Source organism: Theropithecus gelada, chromosome 9 (genome assembly GCF_003255815.1).
Source record: "Theropithecus gelada isolate Dixy chromosome 9, Tgel_1.0, whole genome shotgun sequence".
In the NCBI taxonomy this organism is placed as follows: domain Eukaryota; kingdom Metazoa; phylum Chordata; class Mammalia; order Primates; family Cercopithecidae; genus Theropithecus; species Theropithecus gelada.
In genome coordinates, this window is record NC_037677.1 from 113,172,733 (window position 1) to 113,196,665 (window position 23,933).

At 44.9% G+C, this 23,933-nt stretch overlaps 1 protein-coding gene across 2 annotated transcripts; it reads left to right on the forward strand.

Moving 5' to 3' along the window:
• The first annotated feature begins 4,625 nt into the window (after positions 1-4,625).
• On the forward strand, positions 4,626-23,933 carry PNLIPRP1 (pancreatic lipase related protein 1). Of its 2 annotated transcripts, none has more exons than XM_025396617.1 (13): positions 4,626-4,656; positions 4,791-4,839; positions 5,740-5,894; positions 6,379-6,504; positions 8,677-8,811; positions 10,162-10,270; positions 11,767-11,886; positions 11,986-12,105; positions 13,965-14,083; positions 14,995-15,124; positions 18,448-18,556; positions 19,806-19,973; positions 23,802-23,933. In XM_025396617.1, the coding sequence occupies exons 2-13, from the start codon at positions 4,791-4,793 to the stop codon at positions 23,872-23,874; spliced, it is 1,413 nt and encodes a 470-aa protein (XP_025252402.1). In that variant the 5' UTR covers positions 4,626-4,656; the 3' UTR covers positions 23,875-23,933. The 2 variants fall into 2 exon arrangements, with proteins under 2 accessions (XP_025252402.1, XP_025252403.1); XM_025396618.1 differs by having other exon boundaries at positions 4,627-4,700.

Sequence of the window (23,933 nt, forward strand, 5' to 3'; positions counted from 1 at the left end):
GGCGGGCAGATCACTTGAGGCCAGGAGTTCGAGACCAGCCTGGCTAACATGGTGAAACCCTGTCTCTACTAAAAATACAAAAACTAGCCAGGCATGGTGGTGTGCACTTGTAGTCTCAGCTACTCAGGAGGCTGAGGCAGGGGAACTGATTGAACCCGAGAGGTGAAGGCTGCAGTGAACTGAGATCGCACCACTGCCCTCCAGCCTGGGCAACAGAGCAAGACGCTGTCTGAAAGAAAGAAAGAAAGAAAGAAAGAAAGAAAGAAAGAAAGAAAGAAAGAAAGAAAGAAAGAAAGAAGAAAACAATTAACTATTTAACGATCTGTGTGTAACAGAACTTAAAATGGCCACCGTTAAAAGTTGAGAATTAATTATAATAGTGACACAATTCACAAGGAAATGTGGTTGTTTTGCAGCATATAACATTTTAACATAATAACCAAAATTACAGCTGCTAACACATTAGATTTCTAAGAATTTATTAGTTTGTGGAACACATATTAACAACACATTTATACAAATATAACTCAAAGAAGGTTAAATATAATTTCTTATTTACAATGCTTCCCATATAATTTAACATATTTAATAAACCTAACTTATTTAATATCTCTCTTCCTTTGAGAAGCTCCAGGGACCCTCTGGTATGTCCCAAAGTTATTCTGAGATCAAAAGACTTAACTTAGAATTTCAGAAGTTTGTAAGAAATGTCAAAAGACCTAAAACATTTTCTTAAATAGAATCTTGGTCATTATGAAACAACTAAAGGTAAGTACAGAAAAGTTACATAGCTTTTAAAAGCTTAGCTCTTTTAATATTAAGAAGACAGTTTGTTATGGCTTCTGGGCAGTATTCAGAGAGGAGAACTGTAGCAGACAAGACTAGGATGGTCCTTGAGTAAGCATTCATGCCTTCCACAAACATGTATTGAGCAACCACCATACGTGAGGCACTCTTCTAGACTCTGGAGACATACAAGTGAACAAAAAAAAGACCCAGTTCCTGGTCTCCAAGGTCCATGGCAGCTGGATGATGAGGACTTCCTCATGGACGAGCAGAGGCCCCCAAAAGTGGCTTCAGCCAAGTTTTGGGTGTAAATCAACCATGTTGATACTTGCATGGAGAGCAAGTTCTGATCATTTCCTTATCTAATCATCATTTAAGTTTGCAGAACTTCACAGCACCCAGATTCTGAAGGCTGGGGGTTGTTCTGGAAATGCCAAGGACCCCCACAGAGGAGTGCAGACTTTTGGACCTAATGCACTCCAATTGGCACCAGGGTTTGTCTGGCCTCGGTGAGATCTACCAACGGTCATCAAGGACTTTGAGAAGTCTAGGCGAAACTCAGAAGCTGAGTTCACTTCCCACAGACAGGTACCTCTAATGCAAGAAAAAGAAAGAAATCAGTAGCTGACTAATGATGAGGCAAGGTCTTTTACCCTACTTCCATTACAACACACAGAGGGACAGTCTGCCAGGTCATGGGATATTTAGAAACATAGTTCAATGTAATGCAGCCTGAGTCTAGGCTCTGGAAGAGATTTAAAAACCAGCTTTCTCAAAACAAACATTTCTCTAAAATTAAGGGACTCTTAGAATCCACCTTGAGCCCAACTGTATCATTCTCCCAGAATTAAAATTGAAGGAGCAAACAAGGACAGAACTGATTGCCTGAAGGAAAGCAGATATTTGGGCTCCATCTACACATGCATATATAACAGATAATAGCTGATGATTTCACTCTTTACGTTCCTGACCTTCAATGAGTCATACATCTTGAAGACCTGAGAGCTGTCTGGTGGAAATGAAGTCATGGTTTCAAAAAGAGATGCACAGATTTCTAGTCTATGAATCCTTACTTGTGATCCTGAAACTGACTGGGATGTAAAAGTTCATTCAAAATACTCCAGTTGTTGGCCAGGTGCAGTGGCTCATGCCTGTAATCCCAGCACTTTGGGAGGCCAAGGCGGGCGGATCACGAGGTCAGAAGATGGAGACCATCCTGGCTAACATGGTGAAACCCCGTCTCTACTAAAAATACAAAAAATTACCCGGGCGTTGTGGCGGGCGCCTGTAGTCCCAGCTACTCGGGAGGCTGAGGCAGGAGAATGGCCTGAACTCAGGAGGTGGAGCTTGCAGTGAGCCGAGTTCACGCCACTGCACTCCAGCCTGGGCAACAGAGCAGCAAGACTCTGTCTCATAAAAAAGGGATGGGCGCGGTGGCTCACGCCTGTAATCCCAACACTTTGGGAGGCTGAGGTGGGCAGATCACGAGGTCAGGAGATCGAGACCATCCTGGCTAACACGGTGAAACCCCATCTCTACTAAAAATACAAATAATTAGCTGGGTGTGGTGGCGGGCACCTGTAGTCCCAGCTACTAGGGAGGCTGAGGCAGGGGAATGGAGTGAACCCAGGAGGCGGAGCTTGCAGTGAGCTGAGATCACGCCACTGTACTCCAGCCTGGGTGACAGAGGGAGACTCCCTCTCAAAATAAATAAATAAATAAATAATTCCAGTTGTTACCGTTGTTTCAAAGCCTCACCCAGAAATGTTTCCAACTGGTGTGGAATGAATAAATTGTTCTGACAGCCTCTGAAGGAGAAGCAGCTTGAACCTCAGCCTTGCTAGAGGCTTAGTCTATTTAAATTCCCCAGAGCATTTAAACAGGAGCCAGTGCATTGGAGCAGTGTATATTGACTGATGCAGGGAGTTTCCTCATTGTCTTAGGAAAGGGTACGCTCAGACCTGATGCTGTGTGCCGAAGAATAGTAACAGTAAGTGCAACAGGTGCTGCTGTCTGAATACCAGGCATGGCTTGGGTTCCTGTATTGGTTAGCTACTGCTGCATAACAAACTATCCCCAATTCAGTGGCTTAAAGCAGTAAGCATTTATCCATGCTCAGAAATCTGAGTTTGCTGGGAGGTTCTTCTGGTCTTGGCTGGATTTACTCATGCATCTGTGGTTACTGTGGGTTGAGTAGGCAGTGCCACTAATCTTGGCTGGGTCCTTTACATACTTGGGGGCCAGCTGGCTTTGAGTTGTTCAAAGATGTTGCTGTTACCCCACTTAACGACCAAATCAAGTCCTACCACGTCTAGCTCAGATTCAAGAGGTGGAGAAATAAACTCCAGTTCTTGATGGAAGTAGCTGCAAGATCATATTGCAAAGGGTGTGTGTACAGGAGGAAGGGATGAAGAACTGTGATCACCTTCCCAATCCATCACCAAGTCTAGCCTGTTTTTCCATCCTGGGGAAGCCTGGAAGTGGGGAGGAAACAGGTCAGGGGCCAAAAGGGTTTTCACATTTTCTCTTTTGGCTCATTCTTTGTATCCCTCTTGTTCTACATGGTTGACATCCACTGAAGCTTGCTGATTACTAGCACAGCACAACTGAATATTCAACACTCCTTATTTCACTCTGTACAGCCTGAATTCAAATCTTACCTCATCACTCATCAGTTGTGTGACTTTTTAGGCAATTTACTTATCTCTCTGTGCCTCAGTTCCCACATTTATAAAGAGAGGCTTGTGGGGTTGTTTTAAGACTAATTAGGTAATACACATAAGGTGCGTGGAATTCTGACTGTACTTGGCAAGACTTCGTAATAGTTGGCAGCTATTCTTTACGATTCCAGGATTCCTTTCCATTTTATTAAGAGGAAGGCCCTTAGGCCTGCACCCTTGCGTTTTAGTTATTCAAGATTGAGAACTTTTATACTGAGGCATATTTAACTTGGCAAGGAGAGGCACTCATGGTGTTTGCCTTGTGAGGGCTTATCTGCCTTGCTGTGTGAACTGGCTGGGCTGCTCACAGATGCACAGATCTCTGGGTATATCATGACGGCCTTACAGGGGCCAAGAATAATCTGCAGGTGTGCAACCTCCAGAGGACCTGGGGAAATTCAACAGACATGACATGGGCCTCTGGGGGCTCCTGAACCCAACTATTGAGATGATAGTGGCATAATGCAATCATTGCTATCGTTTTTAAAGTGTTGTCTTTTGGATTGGTTCATTGCATAGCAATAGATAACTGGAATAGGCAGTTAATGGGAGGACTGTGGTCAGAGGCTACTGTGGGGGCTGTTGAATTTTTCTCCAAAGCTCAGATGCCCAGTATTCCTAGTCTTTGAAAGAGAGAGAGGAAAATTGAGAGAGAGAGAGAGAGAGAGAGAGAGACAGAAAGAGAGAGAGAAGAGGTTTTCTTAATCAGAGATTTCTCTTTACTTTCAACTATTTGCGGGTATTTTCATCTATTCTAAGTGAGAAATACTACCCTCTATTTTTAGGGTTTGCTGCTGTGTCCCTATTGAGACTTGTAAACTATTTGGTGATGAAATAGAAAATTGAAAAGTGGGGGCCCATTCAGCTCACAAGTACATGCATAGTTATATAGGTGAAAGGTTGGTGACCTCACTCCCTGTTTTAACCAAGCATTCTGTCATCTTTCCAGACTTGTGGGAAGACTTGACAGCTATTATTAATCTTGTTTTGTGTATTCGGGCAGATTAAAGTATTAAGCGCACACAGCGTGGGTTATCATCACCTGCTGTTTTCTTGAAGTAGTGTCCAAATGATAAGGCTGGAATATATATTTTTAGAAAGGCCTGGATACTCGATCTGGTGGGAGAGAACATCTGGAACATTAGACAGGGTAAGCCACCTTTGCCACTCCTTTCCCCCTGCTGTGACGTACAGGTGAGGCAAACAGTACTGAAGTCAAGGGCGTCGGTGCTCACTGCTCTGGCAATGCCTGGTGAAACTGAGTTATGTTTGAATTTATTGTAGATGCTGATCTTCTGGACAATCACACTTTTCCTGCTGGGAGCAGCCAAAGGTAAGAAACACCACTCCTGCCCCGTAGGAAGGGCTTAAACTTAAGCTCTCAGCCCTGGCCAGAGAAAGCTTTAACTGTGGCAGGGCTCCCAGCAGCTCCAGGGTACCGGAGAGAAGAGGTGGGCTGGCACTCTGCCTGGGAGAGTAGGCTGGGCAGTTTAAGTGAGACCTGTTTCTGGGGATCCCCCCAGTGGCCTACCTTCATGCTCGGGGAGCCCAAGGCCAGACATTTCTTTTTCTTTTTTTTTTTTTTGAGACGGAGTCTCGCTCTATCGCCCAGGCTAGAGTGCTGTGGCCGGATCTCAGCTCACTGCAAGCTCCGCCTCCCGGGTTTACGCCATTCTCCTGCCTCAGCCTCCGAGTAGCTGGGATTACAGGCGCCCGCCACCTCGCCCGGCTAGTTTTTTGTATTTTTTAGTAGAGACGGGGTTTCACCGGGTTAGCCAGGATGGTCTCGATCTCCTGACATTGTGATCCACCCGTCTCGGCCTCCCAAAGTGCTGGGATTACAGGCTTGAGCCACCGCGCCCGGCCAAGGCCAGACATTTCTAAGTAAAGCATGAAACATCTGCCTGAGTTAACATATTGACTTATCAATGCCCATTATCACATTAGTCAAATAAATGTATCAGAAGAGCTAGGAATGGGGCTTAGAACTTTCCAGTTTTGATGGTAGTTCTAAACAAAGGTGCCAGTGGTGTCCCTGTGGGATTCAATGGGACGGCTACCAGGCCAGTAGGTGGGCACTGGGGTCAAGAAGAGAGTGGCAGGGGTTGCAGTAGTTTCATCCATTGTCTTCAGACTGTCCCTGAACAGAAGAGTGACCAGGCCCGAACAGCAGTGACACCCCAGAGCACGCCCCGAGAGCAGATCCTTAAGCAGATTCAACCTTTCTCTGCAGGAAAAGAAGTTTGCTATGAGGACCTCGGGTGCTTTTCTGACACTGAGCCCTGGGGCGGGACAGCAATCAGGCCCCTAAAAATTCTCCCCTGGACCCCTGAGAAGATCGGCACCCGCTTCCTGCTGTACACCAACGAAAACCCAAACAACTTTCAAGTGAGACCTCTGTCATGTTAATGTCACTGTAACTGGGCACGGGGCTATGCCCACCCTGCACCTTATCTCTGTGCCCCCTTCCTCCACCATGCCCCACCCCATCCCTCAAGCTGCCCCCCAGACCTGGCTAGACCTAGACAGAGCAGGTCATTAGTAATGTTGGTTTGAATGAACGAATGGTTCGCATTTGCCAGAACCTCTAGCTGCTGTGTGATTCTGGTCTGGAGCAAACAGCTTACTGTCTAACAAGAACCACAGGGAAGGTAAGAACTCAAACCACAATCCAGGCCTAGTAGAAGCAGTGATTACTCACCTGGAGAGATGGGGCAGGGAAAGGGAGATCGGGGTGGGCTTCATGGAAGAGGTGGCTTTTTGCTAAGCTTTGAAAAGTAGAGGCAGTGGGACAGGCGGAGATGAGGAAGGAGAAAAACAGGCCTGTGAGGCTGGGCTGCGAGAACATGCAGCACTTCTGCATTTGTCACAGATTCTCCTCCCCTCTGATCCATCAACAATTGAGGCATCAAATTTTCAAACAGACAGAAAGACCCGATTCATCATCCACGGCTTCATAGACAAAGGAGATGAGCGCTGGGTGATAGACATGTGCAAGGTAGGAGCCGGCTCTGATCCCTGTGGCCAGCTGAGGCCAACACTTCCTGCTGACATCTCTGCCTCGCTTTATGCACTCAAGAAAACTTTACATATTAGATAACTTTATGCAATTAAAATGTTTCTCTTCACAAAAATTAAAATGCCTTTCCATGTTTCTGCACTACGTCTACACCCTGAAGCAACCACATTCGCTATTAGAAAAATACTCCTACTATCCAATTTCCGGTTAAACCAAGGCCCGATGTTTTCTGCTTCCATTTTTAGTGAGAGTACTTTGTATCCCATAAACAAGGGACTATAGGACTTTTTTTGTTCAAATCTTTCCCATATCCCTGAGAGGCTGACATGTGTTTCTGTGACCATTTAATTGATCCCAGCACCTTGGGAGGCCGAGGTGGGTGGATCACCTGAGGTCAGGAGTTCGAGACCAGCCTGGTGAACATGGTGAAACCCTATCTGTACTAATAACACAAAAATCAGCCTGGTGTGGTGGCAGGCGCCTGTAGTCCCAGCTACTTGGGAGGCTGAGGCAGGAAAATCGCTTGAACCCAGGAGGCAAAGGTTGTAGTGAGCCAATATTGTGCCACTACACTCCAGCCTGGGCAACAGAGCAAGACTCCATCTCAAAAAAAAAAAAAAAAAAGAAAAGAAAAACAGAAAACTAAAATTGAGTTACTACAATGACAGAGTAGAAAGTGCCACCTACATGTAATATAGGTCAGAAGGAGAGCAACAGAAGAATACACACATGTGTATACACACACACGGACATGTGTGCAACTTGTGCATATGTGCACAAACACACACGTGCGTGCGATATACCACAATATACCGTCATCCTTTCTCTTTATGTGGAGACGGGTTCAATCGATTTTTCTGTCATCTAAGAATTTACCCCAGGAGCCTGCCTTCCACACATACATTAATAACACCAACCGGTAATGTCAAAAGGAAAAATTACAAACCCAGAAAATTAAAGTCATTCTGCACTTGGCCTTGGTTTAGCAGGCATTTCACTCTTGGCACCTTTCCTGTCCTATCATTAATAAGCATCTTATTGATGCAGTTTATGCTCCAAATTATCCAGGCTTGTGAAAGATTCCTCAGGATAGCTTGAAAATGAATGTCCTGGCCAGGCGCCAGGGCTCATGCCTGTAATCCCAGCACTTTGAGAGGCCGAGGTGGGTGGATCACCTGAGGTCAGGAGTTGGAGACCAACCTGACCAACATGGTGAAACGCTGTCTCTACTAAAAATACAAAAATTAGCCAGGTGTGGTCGCAGGCGCCTGTAGTCCTAGTTACTCAGGAGGCTGAAGCAAGAGAATTGCTTAAACTAGGAGGCAGAGGTTGCAGTGAGCTGAGATCGGGCCACTGCACTCCAGCCTGGGTGACAAAGCGAGACTGTCTCAAAAAAGAAAAGAAAAGTCCTGAGGAGAAAACTCCCACTATCTCTGTGCAAGTGATCACACATATTAGTATACTATATGTGGAATGATTCCAAGTGGATTTTAAATTCATAGTACCCTTTTAAATTCAAGCTGGTAATATGTACTGCCTGGCAGAACTCCTAAAGATATATCAGCTCCTTCGACATCCAGGAAGACATTTTCCTTCCAGAATTCTTCAATCTCTTTTAAATCAGTACAGTTCTATTTTTCAAATATCTACATGTGTCTTCTCCATGAAGTACTGTGTCATCGTGACTATAAAAATAGTGAAGCTTCTCTCTCACTTTCCAGCTCTGTAAACGCCCAGCAGGCTGCGGCATCGCCAAGAGCCTGAACGGATGCCTCATAGTCAAATCCGCAAGGTCATTTTGACACTGGCCACCGGAGATTGCACCTACGCCTTTTCTTTTTCGAAACAGGACTCTTTTCATGATGCAATTGTTTTTCCCTTCCTAATCAACCTTACTGAGTTTGGTTGAAGGAAACCAGAGAGTGGCCAGCTTCCAATTAATCTGCAAGCTGGAGGGGAAATCAGTTTGCCTTTCTCATAGCATTCTCCCTGAAGGATAACTCTTAATTACCAACAGGATTCCCTAATAGAGTCTAGTTTATCTCATGCCCTAGCTAGGAGAAGAGAGAAGTGACCATTTCTGAGCCCTGGCTGGATAAGGTTTCCCCTGCTCCCATGATCTCCCCAACCCCGCTATCTCCCCATTACCAGAACCTGTTCAAGGTGGAGGAGGTGAATTGCATCTGTGTGGACTGGAAGAAGGGCTCCCAAACCACCTACACACAGGCCGCCAACAATGCGCGAGTGGTGGGCGCCCAGGTGGCCCAGATGCTCGACATCCTCTCGGTGAGTCAGCTGGCTGGGCTATGTGAGGAGGGAAGTAGTGCCTGCTGGTCTCTGGTAGAGATGCAGCTGAGAGTTATGGATTAAAGGAGAAAAAATTGATATCCAGATCTTACTTCTAAAACTCTGAAATTTGCCTTCATAATGACACGCCAGTGGAAGCAAACATGAGAATTGCTAACACTTAGAAAGTGTTTTTTGTTTTTAAATCATCTTCAATTTACAGATAAAGAAAGTGAGGCCCAGAAAGTTTAACTAGTTTGCTCCCAAAGTCATAAAGCAAATGAATAGGAGAGGTGCCTTTTGATCCAGACCATCTAGCTTCAGAATTCACCCACAACACCAGGTGGGCTCTGTTTGGGGTGAAACACAGCATGGCCAGAGAGAGCCACAGAGAGCCAACGGGCAGTACGTGCAATTGGCATGTGTCAACTCTGCTGGCCTGGTGGTGTGGTTGCTGTTGATGTTGGGGAATTCCTTCTGCCGCAATCATTTCACTTCTTTCTTCCTACACTGTTTCATTTTAGCTAACTCTTTCAGTCTTTAATTCTTTAAGTTTCTAATCCTTTGTGACTATTTTCTGTACTAGGTAATGACCAGAGCCATTTCTCTTAGAGCTAAAGGGTCTACAAAATAACCAACTTCTGCACTCCTGCAGAAATCAAAACCCATGGTATTTGTACAAGAAGTATGGGAGACCAATAAACGAAGTGCCTTTGGGTGAATGTCTCCGAGATCAACACGTGCAAATACCTCATAGCTCTATTTGATTTGCTCGTTCACCAGTTTTTTTGGAGCACAATGTCAGGAGTGTGTGAGGAAGTAAAAAAGACACATGAGGTCCCAGACCGTCAAGGAGCTTGCAGTGAAGACTTGCAATGCCAGTAGAGTGTGATCTATTAGTGGGTTCTGATGGGGAGGGTAGGAGCTTTGCAGGAACACATAGAAGGCAGCTAATCCACACTGATAGGGCAGGGAAAGGGATTAAGGAGGTCTCCCCTCCCAAGGAAGAGATGTCTAAATTGAGAGCTGAAGGCTAGTCTGTTGATGTTAGCTGGCAAGTGCTTGGAGGATAGGCAACAACAGGAAGAGAAAAACGAAACAGGCCCAGAGGTGAGAAGCTGTGATGTATTCGAGGGTCTGAAAGTTCAACAAAGGGTTTGGCTGAAGAGTCTAGAAAAATAGATGGTGAGTTAGGAAACCTCTGAGGCCTTCAAAATGAGTTTGGGCTTGATCCTGAAGGCAATGAGAGGCATGGAAGTTTTTCAGCAGAGGAGTAATATCCATCAGGCTGGCATTTTAGAAAAACTACAGCAAAAAAAATGTCCTGAAAATACAATCCCCGCTCTCCAGACAGAGTACAGCTATCCACCTTCCAAAGTTCACCTCATCGGCCACAGCCTGGGAGCCCACGTGGCTGGAGAGGCAGGAAGCAAGACTCCGGGCCTGAGCAGGATTACAGGTAAGGCCCCAGGGGCAGGGCCCAGTTTTGTCCCCAGAAACCCCAGAATGAGGTCTCAAGAATGCAGCCCAGTTCAGAGCTCCCCTGAAGGAGACTGCCCCCTCGGCTGTGAGAGAGCTGCTTGGAGCCTACACAGAACATTTTAGGGAGCCCCCCAAGAAGCTCATGTGCCACCTTCATGGCAAGGGAAGGGTGATTTTGTTCCTCTTTGCTTCTTCCACCTCTGTCCTAGTGCCTCCTTTCTAAGTCCCAGTTTTCTGGTGGTGTTGGTTTCTCAGCAGGACTGGGCACCCAGGAAAACGCACAGTGAGACTAGTATCAACATAAGCGAAACATAATCAAGGAGGGTCTATATTGCCAAGTCTTTCTCCCTTCTCTTTGAAATCAAGGGCAGAATAGAATCTAAAAATTGTTTCCCACTGCTTCTACTGGTAGAAGAAACCCAGTCGCCGTTATGGCCAAAAGCATTCTTTTAACCCAATCAAAGCATTTGAATTATAACAGCAACAAGATATATCTATATAATATGATGGTGATCATAATAATAATGTTATTATAATTATTATAGTAAGCATAGATTAAGTGCCTGCTTATCCCAAATATTGCACAAAAATTTATATTTTCTCATGTAATTCTCAGAACTGAAGAAAAAGGCTCAGGGATGCAAATAACTTGCCCAAAGCCACACAACCCGTCAGTGGGAGAACCGAGATCCAGACCTAGTTTTGCTGATGTTTGGTTCAAGCAACTCTTTATAAGAAATCTCTCTGTTATTTTCAGCTGGCAACTACATTCATGTTCCTATTTTATCAGCTGCTCTAACCAAGCCTTCAAAAACTATTAACAAATCCAAGATCCCTGCTAAGAAGGAAAATTGTCAAAAATAATAATTATTAATATCTTACGTATACACCCATGAGTATACATGAGGCATTGTGCTAAGTGCTACATAGCAACTCATTTAATCCATAACAACCATATCAAACAGATGCCATTATCACCCCATTTTGTAAAATGAAGAACCTGAAGTACAAAATGGTAGAGTGACATGCTCAAGGTCATGCGTCTTGCCCCAGAAGCAGCTGAGTAGGAATTTGGAGCCAGGCAACCTAGACCCAGAACCTGTGTTCTTAACTATGATACCACATTGCTTCACCCCTTTCTTTCTACAAACTTGAGGAGAGAAAGGATGTTGAAGAAGAAAGATACACAAGGAAATGGGAGACTCTGGTGTGGAAAAAATCCTTGCTTAAACAAAATCTAAATTTCTTTGCTCATCTGCCCTCCTCTATCCATGCCACTGGGAACCCCTTTGTAATGAACCACATTCAGACTCTATGTCCTCATATTTAGCACCCACAGTCATGGCACTGCACAACTCCGGGGCATGGTACCCCTTGATTTGGGTAGTGCATAGCCTGGGCAGCTGTACACCTTGGTGCTGCTGACATCTACAGTCAGGTCTATTGTTCTGCAGTGCTGATCATCTCTTTTAGGGTTGGATCCTGTAGAAGCAAGTTTTGAAGGTACTCCTGAAGAGGTGCGACTAGATCCCTCTGATGCTGACTTTGTTGATGTGATTCACACAGATGCAGCTCCCCTGATCCCATTCTTGGGTGAGGCCCACGATGCTCCAGCTGTGAGCATGCATGACTGTGTTTTAAGCATGAAAGTCCTGCATGACAGAAAGCTCATTGCTGTTCTAAACATTTCAGGTTTTGGAACAAATCAACAGATGGGCCATCTTGACTTCTTCCCTAACGGAGGAGAGAACATGCCGGGATGCAAGAAGAATGCCCTGTCTCAGATTGTGGATCTAGATGGCATCTGGGCAGGTAAAGTCGTGGTGGGGTGAGGGGAACAGGACGGGTGCTTTCCTGGAGCGACCAATACCTTTGTATAGCAAATCTTAAGAATAAAAATGAAACTGTCTTTACAAATATACAATTCCCTCTTCTGAGGATTATTTCGGAAAAAAATGTAGCTACATAGTATTTGTTATATCTCAGCTTTACTGCTTTTGTGCTTCCTTAAAACATTGCTGTGGATGTCCTGGCACATACAAGCAACAAAGAATTATAAAACTGTCACTTAAAGCTATGACTCCAACAATCAATTGGTAGTTACCTGATAGAGCCAGGAAATAGCATAAGAGCAAACATCCTGACTGTAACTAAGAGACTTTTGCTACAAATTCTCCCTCGGGAATCAGTGATAAGGTTCAAAATGATGTAATCACCTCCCCTTCAGTAGCTAGAATGAGAATATTCCCAGTAGTTCCCACAGCAAGCCTATTTACACAATGAGAGCCATTGCTCACCTATGTTGAGTAGGAATGAGGAGCAGTCACAGTTAAGGAAGGTGAGATGGGAGACTGTTATTGGACATGGTTATTCTTTGTTGTTGATCTAGCGCACTTGGAAAGAAAGGGCATCCTGCAGACACAGCTCTGACTCTGTATCTAATGAGGCCAAAAGGACAATGGACAGGTGAAGTTTTCATCCAGACTTATCATGTGGCACCACACAGGAAAAAACCCTTAGTAGTCTGACCAAATGTAATGAGTAAAGATTTTTATTGAATTTCATCAAAATGGCTTGGCATATATGGATGCCATCAAAGCAAATATTAAGAATGAAGACAGGCCGGGCATGATGGCTCATGCCTATAATCCCAGCACTTTGGGAGGCCAAGGCAGGCAGATCATTTGAGGTCAGGAGTTTGAGACCAGCTTGGCCAACATGGTAAAACCCCATCTCCACTAAAAATACAAAACTTAGCCAGGTGTGGTGGTGTGTGCCTGCAATCCCAGCTACTGGAGAGGCTGAGGTATTAGAATCATTTGAACCCAGGAGGCAAAGGTTGCAGTGAGCCAAGACCATGCCATTGCACCATAACCTGGGCAACAAGAGTGAAACTCCATCTCAAAAAATAGTAATAATAATAATTTTTAAAAATGAGGACATAAGCAGTTTGTCTGTCACAGCCTTGTGAGGGTTTGCATGCATAGGGCAGCTGAAACTCTTCATCAGTAATGGCCCAGCAAGCTCAGGCCAGGTCTAGAAGGTGCAAGGTAACATTTGTCACTTGGCAGGAGTTGCAGGGAGCCAAGAAAGGTTGCAAGGAAAATCAAGACACTATGAGAGTGAAGCTCATACAAAGCCACCTAAAGTTCTACAGTCCTTGTTTTTATTTGTATAACTGCTGCATGGAAATGTCCTCACATTGGCTTGGTCATGTCACATCTAGTCATGTCTTTGAGGACCTCCAGCATGGTGCCTGGGACATGAGATGGCACAAAAGTTGGAGGGATGGGCTCAAGACCAGATGGGCATGGGTTTAATTACCAGCTTTCCCACCTATTAGCTAAACTGTAAATCTGAGCCTATACTCTGTAGTTCTTTCTGTAAAATAGGGATGAGATGATAATGTATAAATAGGAATGATATAGTACCCACCTCCTAGGAAGACTGAGGATTACATGGACAAGGCATGTAAAGTGATCAGAACGTTGCCTGGTACACAGAAAGCACCCTCTATATGTTAATTGTCATTATTGTGGATGAATTTTGTATTTATCTTAAGTTTCTGAAAGTATGGTCCTACTTTGGAACCATCTCATCAGGAGAGAGAGGCAGAGAAGCTGTTTCAGTCCCCCAACCACCTGTTCAGGCTTCCTTATTTGTTTTCCCAGGAACCCGGGATTTTGTGGCTTGCGATCACCTAAGAAGCTACAAGTATTACTTGGAAAGCATCCTCGACCCCGATGGGTTTGCTGCATACCCCTGCACTTCCTACAAGTCCTTTGAGTCTGTAAGCTATTGTCCTGCCTCCAGCAATGGGCATCACCCCACTGTGGGACTGTTGTCCTGCTGTGTTTGGGATTTGCAATGCCTTCTCACTACATGTTTTGCATTATCCCTCAGAGTTCATGGTCCTGTGGAGTGGAAGAGGAAAAAACGTAAACAACTTTAGGCAGGAGGTGGCTAAAATTTTCGATGAGATGAGTCATGTGGCAGAGGAAAACTGGGAAATCAGAGAGAAAGAGCAGTCAAGTCAATGATACAGAGAGGCTTCCTGCAGGAGGCGACCTCTGAATCTGGCTTAAAAATGAGAGCGTTTAGAAAACACAGGAATGCACATTTCTGGCACGGGCGGAGCAAGAGTAGAAGAATGTACAGAGAATAATTCACACCAGAGAGAAAGCAAGGTGGATGCTGGAGTCCTATATGCCAGACTGGCAACAAGGGAAGAGATGGAAGAATGACAGGCTAGAGACTGCCTATTCTGGCTCACGAGAGCCAGTGTGAGTATCCCTTCCCAACTCCACATTCAGAGACATCATGTTGGTAGCCTGAAATTGGCCACAGTCAGAGTATTTACACCACTGAAATTGGTAGGCACTGCAATCCAGGGTTTTTGTCCCAGAGAGTTGGCTGCTTATCATTCACCACCTCACCATTTAACGGAAGGTATAATCGATCTAACCTAGGTCCTGGGCATCAGTACTTTTTAAAGCTCCTCAAATAATTCTAATGTGTTGTGCCTAAAAGTTGGGAACCCTGATCCAGATGAAGGTAACTTAGAGATCATCTGCCCCAACCCCCTTGCTGTCACAAAGGAGAACGCTTAGGCTGTAGGAAAATCGAGTGTCTGCTCCCTCAGATGTATCAATCATACAAATATAAATTCTCCTTATAGTCCCATCTATCTCTTCTCATTAGGACAAGTGCTTCCCCTGTCCAGATCAAGGATGCCCACAGATGGGTCACTATGCTGATAAATTTGCTGGCAGGACAAGTGAAGAGCAGCAGAAATTCTTCTTGAACACAGGAGAGGCTAGCAATTTCGCTCGTAAGTTGCACTTTGACTACCTGCCCATGTAAAGGAAGTATATAGTTTCTGTTACAAATGAGGGGCTTGCTTTCAACCTGAAATATTTGTGCCTACATTTTGATTATCTTAGAAATGGACACATTCACCCAAACTATCCCAGTTACAAGTCAACTGAGGATTTAGAAAGAGTGTGCATTTCTTCCATTCTATTTCTGTGGCATGAAATGAGAGCAAGCCCTTGTATTTCTCTGGCATGAAATGAGAGCAAGCAAACAGTATAATTAATAGGATGAGGCCAGTTTGCACATCCTTGTGACCAGCTACCCTGAATTTTTACCACTCCACAGTTCATTGTTTCTTTCCTTTTTAAGGCCGCATCAGACATACCTGTTCTTCTCTTCATTCAGCAAAGATGTAATTGGTACCAGCTCTTTGCTGGGCTGTGTCCCTTAAGAAGCTCAGCTCCATACTGTGATTTCCCCTCTGTCTATGCATCCCTGATGCCCAGGGGCTGCCTTGCTGGTGGAGTGCAGGTGGGAATCAGGGGGAAGGATGGTTTCTCTCTAAAACCAGCTGAATGGACTAAGACAATGGACTAAGACACAGGGTAGAGACTGGGCATATTCGGACCACTTAGTACCAACTTGCCCTATGACCGTTCCATAGGAGGTGGCCCAGTAAAGACAGAGGTTATATATTCATATAAATATATAACACATCTTACATAGTTTTTAAAGTCAGAGTTATTGAGGTATAATTTATATTCGGCAAAATGCACGCTTTTTAACATACACTTCTATGAGTTTGGACAAATGAATAGTTGTGTAACCACCTCCAAATCAAAATACAGAACATTTCTATCACCATATATATCACTCTGTATTTTTTTGTAAGAAGACATTGGTTAATCAATCCTTCCACTGATGTTGTGATGCATGAAATACTTGCCAATATTTCAACAACAAATTAAACTTTCAAAAATCATGTATTCATTCCTCAATCAACACTTATTCATGGGCCACAGACTATGCTAGACACTGAGGATGCAGGGATGAACAAGACACTCCTCTCAGGAAATTAATAATCCAGCCGAAGAGAGAAACTGAGCAAGCAATTACAAGCGTGTTGGGATTGGTGGCTGTTGCCATGACATTATGGGACAGGGAACCTGGCCCTGACCAGAAGGAGGGTCAGGGACAAGGTCTCTGAATATATGAAAGATGAATAGCAGTTAGGCAAGAATCATGTGTGTGTATATTAATGTACATCCGTGCACATGTGTGGGTGTATGCATGCATATGTGAGTGTGTTTGTGTGTGCATGTACCTTTGTGTGTATGCATGTGTTTATATATGTATGTATGTGTGTCTGTATGTTTATGTACATGTGGATGCATGTGTGTGTATTCATATGTGGGTGTCTATGTGTATGTGTGTGGTTATATGTGTGTAGGTTTGTGTGTGTGCACATACACATGCATGTTTGTGTATATGTATTTGTGTGTGTGCACGCACATGCATATGTTTGTGTAGATGTATCTGTGTGTGTGCACGCACATGCGTATGTTTGTGTAGATGTATCTGTGTGTGTGCACGCACATGCATATGTTTGTGTAGATGTATCTGTGTGTGTGCACGCACACGCGTATGTTTGTGTAGATGTATCTATGTGTGTGCACGCACACGCATATGTTTGTGTAGACGTATTTGTGTGTGCACGCACACGCGTATGTTTGTGTAGACGTATTTGTGTGTGTGCACGCACACGCGTATGTTTGTGTAGACGTATTTCTGTGTGTGCACGCACACGCGTATGTTTGTGTAGACGTATTTGTGTGTGTGCAGGCACACGCGTATGTTTGTGTAGATGTATTTGTGTGTGTGCACGCACACGCGTATGTTTGTGTAGATGTATTTGTGTGTGTGCACGCACACGCGTATGTTTCTGTATATGTATTTGTGTGTGTGCACGCACATGCGTATGTATAGATGTATTTGTGTGTGTGCAGGCACACGCGTATGTTTGTGTAGATGTATTTGTGTGTGTGCACGCACACGCGTATGTTTGTGTAGATGTATTTGTGTGTGTGCACGCACATGCATATGTTTGTGTAGACGTATTTGTGTGTGTGCACGCACACGCGTATGTTTGTGTAGATGTATTTGTGTGTGTGCAGGCACACGCGTATGTTTGTGTAGATGTATTTGTGTGTGTGCACGCACACGCGTATGTTTCTGTATATGTATTTGTGTGTGTGCACGCACATGCGTATGTATAGATGTATTTGTGTGTGTGCACGCACATGCGTATGTATAGATGTATTTGTGTGTGTGCACGCACATGCGTATGTTTGTGTAGATGTATTTGTGTGTGTGCACGCACATGCATATGTTTGTGCATATGCATTTGTATTTGTGTGTGTGTGTGCATGCAGGCCCTGGGACAGCACTTCAGGTAGAAGCCTAAGTGACAACTGCTCATGCACCTAGTCTGTGCTAGAGACTGCCCAGGGCCCTGGGGAGCAAAGATGAAACACAGTCCCCACCCTCGGGGTGGTTGCCAGGCTGCACTCCTGAGCTACCTTCCCAAATGTGGAGACAAGCCCCTATTCCCTCTCTCTTCACCTTAACTCACTGTACTGTCATTCTGGGGCAGAGCTGGCCAATAGAACTTTCTGCAATGAGGGGCATATTCTGTGTAGCCATTAGCCTCATGTGGCAATTTAACATTTGCAACACAGCTAATGAGTTTGAGAAACTAAATTTGTAATTGTATTTAATTTGGATTTAAATGTAAGCAGCCACATGTGGCTAGTGACCTCCTCACTGGGCGATGCAGTTCTGGAGGGGGATACTGCTGAATACATACTTCTCCTTAAGGCCTTATTTGATTTATAGATTAACAAGTAGAATTTCTTATACTTTGGCTGGGCGTGCTGGCTCACGCCTGTATTCTCAGCATTTTGGGAGGCTGACATGGGTGGATCACTTGAGGTCAGGAGTTGGAGACCAGCCTGACCAACATGGTGAAACTCTGTCTCTGCTAAACATACAAAAATTAGCCAGGTGTGGTGTTGCGTGCCTGTAGTCCCAGCTACTAGGGAGGCTGAGGCATGAGAATCACTTGAATCTGAGAGGCGGAGATTGCAGTGAGCCAAGATTGCACCACTGCACTACAGCCTGGGTTACAGAGTGAGACTCCATCTCTAAAAAATTATAATAATTTTTTTAAAAAGAATTTCTTATGCTTTGATGCCTCAGAGTAAGAGAAGGAGACAAGTCTGGGATGTAAGCTACCTAATTTGTATGTGAATAAATTGAACTCTTCCATCTCCTGTGCAGGCTGGAGATATGGGGTTTCCATCACACTGTCTGGAAGAACAGCCACTGGTGAGATCAAAGTTGCTTTGTTTGGAAATAAGGGAAACACTCAGCAGTACAGTATCTTCAGGTAATTTGCCATTTTAATACTACGTCTCATTTGATGATATACACAGTCTTCAAACCACACACTTAATTTGAACACTTATCATCTCTTCATATGTCAATGGTTTTTAATTATAGTCATGTAACATATAACAACATTTTAGTTGATGGACAACATACACAAGAGTTGCTCTATAAGTTTGTAATACCATATTTTTAGTGTACTTTTTCTGTGTTTGGGTGTTTAGATACACAAACACTTACTACTGTATTCCAATCATCTACAGAACTCAATACAGTAACGTGTAGTACAGGTTTGTAACCCAGGAGCAATAGGCTGTACCATACAGCCTAGGTATGTAGTAGGCTGTGCCATCAACGTTTGTGTGAGTACATGCTATGATGTCCACACAATGATTAAATCACGTAAGGCCACATTTCTCAGAACATATCTCCATTGTTAAGCAACGCAGGACTCTATTACTTTATGACTGAAGTTAATTGCAGACTTCTGCTAATAATTTTTCTTTCCTGCTATAAACCTAGGCATTTCGTTCTTTCTCTCTCTCTCTCTTTTTTTTTTTTTTTTTTTTTTAAGAAAGAGTCTTGCTCTGTCACCCAGGCTGGAGTGCAGTGGCACAATCTTGGTTCACTGCAACTTCCGCCTCCCGGGTTCAAGAAATTCTCGTGCCTCAGTCTCCCAAGTAGCTGAGATTACGGGCATGGGCCACCACACCTGGCTGATTTTTGTATTTTTAGTAGAGAGGGAGTTTCGCCATGTTGGCCAGGCTGGTCTCGAACTTCTGACCTCAAGTGATCTGCCCACCTTGGCCTCCCAAAATGCTGGGATTATGGGTGTGAGCCACCACGCCTGGCCTCTTTCTCTCGTAATAGATGTTTTTTCTTAAACGTAAATCTAATATTACTTCAGATATCCGGTTTTCTGATTAGTACAATAACACATGCTTATTGTGCCATACCATGTGGCTAATTTGTTACTGTACAAATAATTCTTCCAAAAAATATAAAATGATATGCAGGAATTCTGTTTTATTTTCTCTAAGAAAGCATTCAATTTTAAAACTTGAGTTTTGAAAACCATAGTTTGAACAGTGCTTGCATATTGCTGGCTTTTCCATGTCTCCATCCTTTATTTGGAAATTAATTCAGAAAAATAATCTTGTTAATCTAGAATAGAAAACAGCAGCCTGGCATTGTATGGTCATTAGAACTCATTTCTATGAACAGGGATGTTTATGTTTCTCTATTTCAAGGGGGATTCTCACACCAGGCTCAACCCACTCCTATGAGTTTGATGCAAAGCTGGATGTTGGAACAATTGAGAAAGTCAAGTTTCTTTGGAATAACAATGTGATAAATCCAACCCTCCCCAAAGTGGGTGCTGCCAAGATCACTGTGCAAAAGGGAGAAGAGAAGACCGTGTATGTATCTTTGTTGGCTGGTGCTGAAAAATGTTTGCAGAGATTCATGTTATAATGAAAACCCACCCCAGAAAGTTACGCATAGTTAAGCAAGAAAAGTCAAGAAAATTTACTCATCTGTGGCCCCTTCTCCCTAAACAAGCAACTGACAAAGAGCATAAAACGTTTCTGTTGGGTGCACCTTATTGGGTGTTCTCAGCACTGCCTGTGGGAATACAGAAGACAAGACTGTACTTTCAAGGTAAAATGAGAAAATATAAGAAAGAGAACAAGAAATCCTTTTGAAGGGTACAAGTTTATAAGTATGGGCTAGTGAATAGCTATACTTGAAAGACGAGAAGACCAATCACATTTCAGGATAAGACGGAAAATAAATCGGTTTTAGGAAAAGATGGAGAATTTTATATAGGACAAGAAAGCACTAGGGTTGCAATACTTGTGAGATCCTGACCTGTGGTCTCCCTGGCTTTGGGCCTGAATAAGCACAGGGCCGTGGGTAGGAAAAAGGGACAGCTGGAGGAAAAGTTGGAGTGGTGACCTGAGAGGGCAGAGCGACTATCTCAAACCTCAGATCCCAGGTCTGGTCAGTAGAACATGTGGCTTTGTGGGAAGGAGATCCTGGTCTCTCAGCCACCAATGGTCTTGAAGTTTGGGGTTAGGTGGAGTCACCGAGGTCAGGTCCCAGAGACTGTCACTCCCCCAGGTGGGGAGGGTGGGGTGGCAGAGTAGAATGGGGGCTGACTCCACATCTGGATCTCCTCGGACTGGGTGACCCAGTGAGGTTCTCCCTATCCCCACAAGGCAAGGAGAACAAAGAGGCTGGCCCTGCCAGGTGGTCGGTGGAACCAGGAGGCTTTATACGCTAGAGCATAGTATAGAGGAGACTGGGCCGGGCTGGCGGGGAGCCCTGTGCAGGCTGGAGGTGCAGCCAAATCCTTTCCTCCCTGACCCCATCGGAGGATTCTCAGCCTCTAAAATTCAGCTCCCCAAGGCCTCATTAGCAAGCATCCCATGGCCTGAATCCTGGGACTGTGTGGTTAAAAACACGTCAGGTGGTGGCATCACTGGAATCTTAAAAATGAGAGGTGTTCCCAGTCGGGCGTGGTGGCTCACGCCTGTAATCCCAGCACTTTGGGAGGCCGAGGCGGGTGGATCTCCTGAGGTCGGGAGTTCGAGACCAGCCTGACCAACATGAAGAAACCCTGTCTCTACTAAAAATACAAAAATTAGCCGGGCGTGGTGGCACATGCCTGTAATCCCAGCTGTTCGGGAGGGTGAGGCAGGAGAATCGCTTGAACCTGAGAGGCGGAGGTTGCAGTGAGCCAAGATTGCGCCATTGCACTCCAGCCTGGGTGACAAGAGGGAAACTCCATCTCACAAATAAATAAATAAATAAAAATGAGAGGTGTTCCCAGGAGATGACTTGCTCACAGGTAAGACCTACGAGGCCAAATCAGCCAGGGCATTGCATCTTCTAGGTTTTCTGAGGAAAGGCTGAGGCTTTCTGAACTTTCCGCAAATCGAACAGAAGGTACTTAAGGCTACACCTGAGGCCCTGTGCCCATCAGCTGTCATCTGCATTCCAGTGGCTGAGTGCAGCTCCCCTCGCTGTCTGCTCCAGAGACTCTTTCTTAAGAGCAGCTGGATATAAGACATCAGGTTTTTAAACAGAGGAAAGTCAAAACCAGCTTTAAATCTCTCAAACTAGCTTGGTGAATAAAAACATTGAATTAGTTGAATTACTCAAAAGTTTTCCTGTTATGAAAATGGCCAGTAACATTTAATAATAATAATAATAAAGAAGCTAAAGAAAATCAAGATTTTGGTCCAAGCTCTTCTCAGAATCCTCTCATATTTTTTAGTAACCTCATTGGGGTTTCAATTCCTACTAAGGAACCTGCCAGACTAGGATTCCCTCCAATGACACAGTATCCAAAAAGAAAGGCAGCCCTCCCCCTCTTTATTTCTCCCTGTCCCCCTCTCTTTCTTTATTAAGTACCTATTGTAAATGTACCCTTGCAAATGACTTTATTAAGTACCTATTGTATGGCCTGGCAAATAGTAAGGGATGCAAAGACAGAGCCTACACTCAAGGAGCTTACAGTTTAGCTGTTGAGAAAAATCAGACTTATGGTTCACAGGAAAGGTCAAAAGACCAAATAAAGAACTCCCAAGAGAGGCTCAGAAAGACAGTGGCCAAGGAGGAAAGCAGAGGGCCCCGGGGAGGCTGTGATGGAAGGAAGGGCAGCTCTCAGGATGAGGGAGGGAGGACGAGGGAGGAAAGGCACCGGGGCAGGGCAACAGGTCCAGGTGCATGAGGGGTGACAGGGCCTAAGTGCAGGGAATATGATCGGAGGCCTCTGATGCCAGGTTAGGGCTTCTTGGAAGAAAAAATGAAACACAGAAGAGAAGGTGGGAAGGGGCCAAGGAACACAAGTGAGGAAATGGGGCAAAGCTTCCGAACTCACAGGTGGCTAGGCCTGAGAGAACCACAATAATAACTGCTTACATCTGCATTGTTTTGTGTTAATTATAAGACTTTTTACATTTACCATCATGGGATGTTGCGTTCTTATCATGGAACTCTCAACAGTCATGAGAAGGAGCCCTCTTCTACAAATGAAGGGGGCTGCCTTTCTCTCTCTCTCTCTTTTTTTTTTTTTTTTTGCCTGAAATGGAGTCTCGTTCTGTTGTCCAGACTAGAGTACAAGTGGCGTGATCTCAGCTCACTGTAATCTCCACCTCCCAGGTTCAAGAGATTCTTGTGCCTCAGACTCCTGAGTAGCTGGGATTACAGGCATGCACCACCACGCCTGGCTAATTTTTTGTATTTTTAGTAGAGACGGGGTCTCACCATGTTGGCCAGGCTGGTCTCAAACTCCTGGCCTCAAGTGATCAACCGCCTCGCCCTCCCAAAGTGCAGGGATTACAGGCACGAGCCACCACACCAGGCCTTGCCTTTCTCTTTTGATACTGTGTCATTGGAGGGAATCCTAGTGGGCACGTTCTTTAGTAGGAATTAATACCCCAATAAAGTTATTAAAAATATGAGGGGATTCTGAGAAGAGCTTGGACCAAAATCTTGATTTTCTTTAGCTTCCCAGTTATTACATCCTTCCTCAGAATCCTCAGATAACTAGCCCCAAAGCATTCAAACATGGGAGGGCAAGGTCATGAGGAACTCCAGGGAGGAACGCCAGGTCCCCCAACTCCAGAGCTGGAAGACAAGCTCAAGGAAGGCTTGAAGTGTGATCCTGAAAATACAGCCTCTGGCATCAGATGGACCTGTTTTTGCATCTTTGTTATTCTGCTGATTAATGGAGAGCCCTCTGTGCCTCAGTTTCCTCTCCTGTAATGTAGAACTAATAATCAGACCCCCTCACACACGTGTGGTGAGGATCAAGTTTGCGCAAGTGAATTATGCCCCATAATTGGCCGCAGATGAGAAGGGCTCAGGGCGTGTTGGCCGCTGTCCCCTTCCGAGAGTGACTGGAGGACAGCATCCCTCTGTAAGCCAGGCTGCTGAGCCTATGGTGGCCGCCAGGCACCTGTGGGGACAAGGGAGTGAGAGTCCCTTCCTTCGGAGGCCACCGTCCTGTGTGACACTCCAGAACCATAGCAGACCTTGTCCTAGAGCCTCCAGGCAGCAAGCACTGCAGACGCTGGTTGCAGCTCCAGTCCTAGGGCCCCCTCGGGCCTCCTGAATCATTCATCAGCTGTGACTTGGGCTTAACCCCTTAAGAAAAAAAAAACAAAAACAAAAACAGCAACACCTGGCTTTTGCTAAGGTGACCCCCAAACGCTTACAAAGCTTCCCTTTCTCCCCAGGTACAACTTCTGTAGTGAAGACACAGTGCGGGAAGATACGCTGCTCACCCTCACGCCCTGCTACGTGGCGTAAGCTCCGTAGCTTACGTGGCTGCTGCGTTCATGCCAATAAAATCCACTGGTGCATCTGTA

Excerpts from the sequence above, each read along its gene's own strand:
- PNLIPRP1 (XM_025396617.1), top strand. The coding sequence starts at position 4,791 with ATGCTGATCTTCTGGACAATCACACTTTTCCTGCTGGGAGCAGCCAAA. Across the intron at positions 11,887-11,985 it reads TCCCCTGATCCCATTCTTGG|GTTTTGGAACAAATCAACAG; the intron begins GTGAGGCCCACG and ends TAAACATTTCAG. Across the intron at positions 15,125-18,447 it reads AGAGGCTAGCAATTTCGCTC|GCTGGAGATATGGGGTTTCC; the intron begins GTAAGTTGCACT and ends TCTCCTGTGCAG.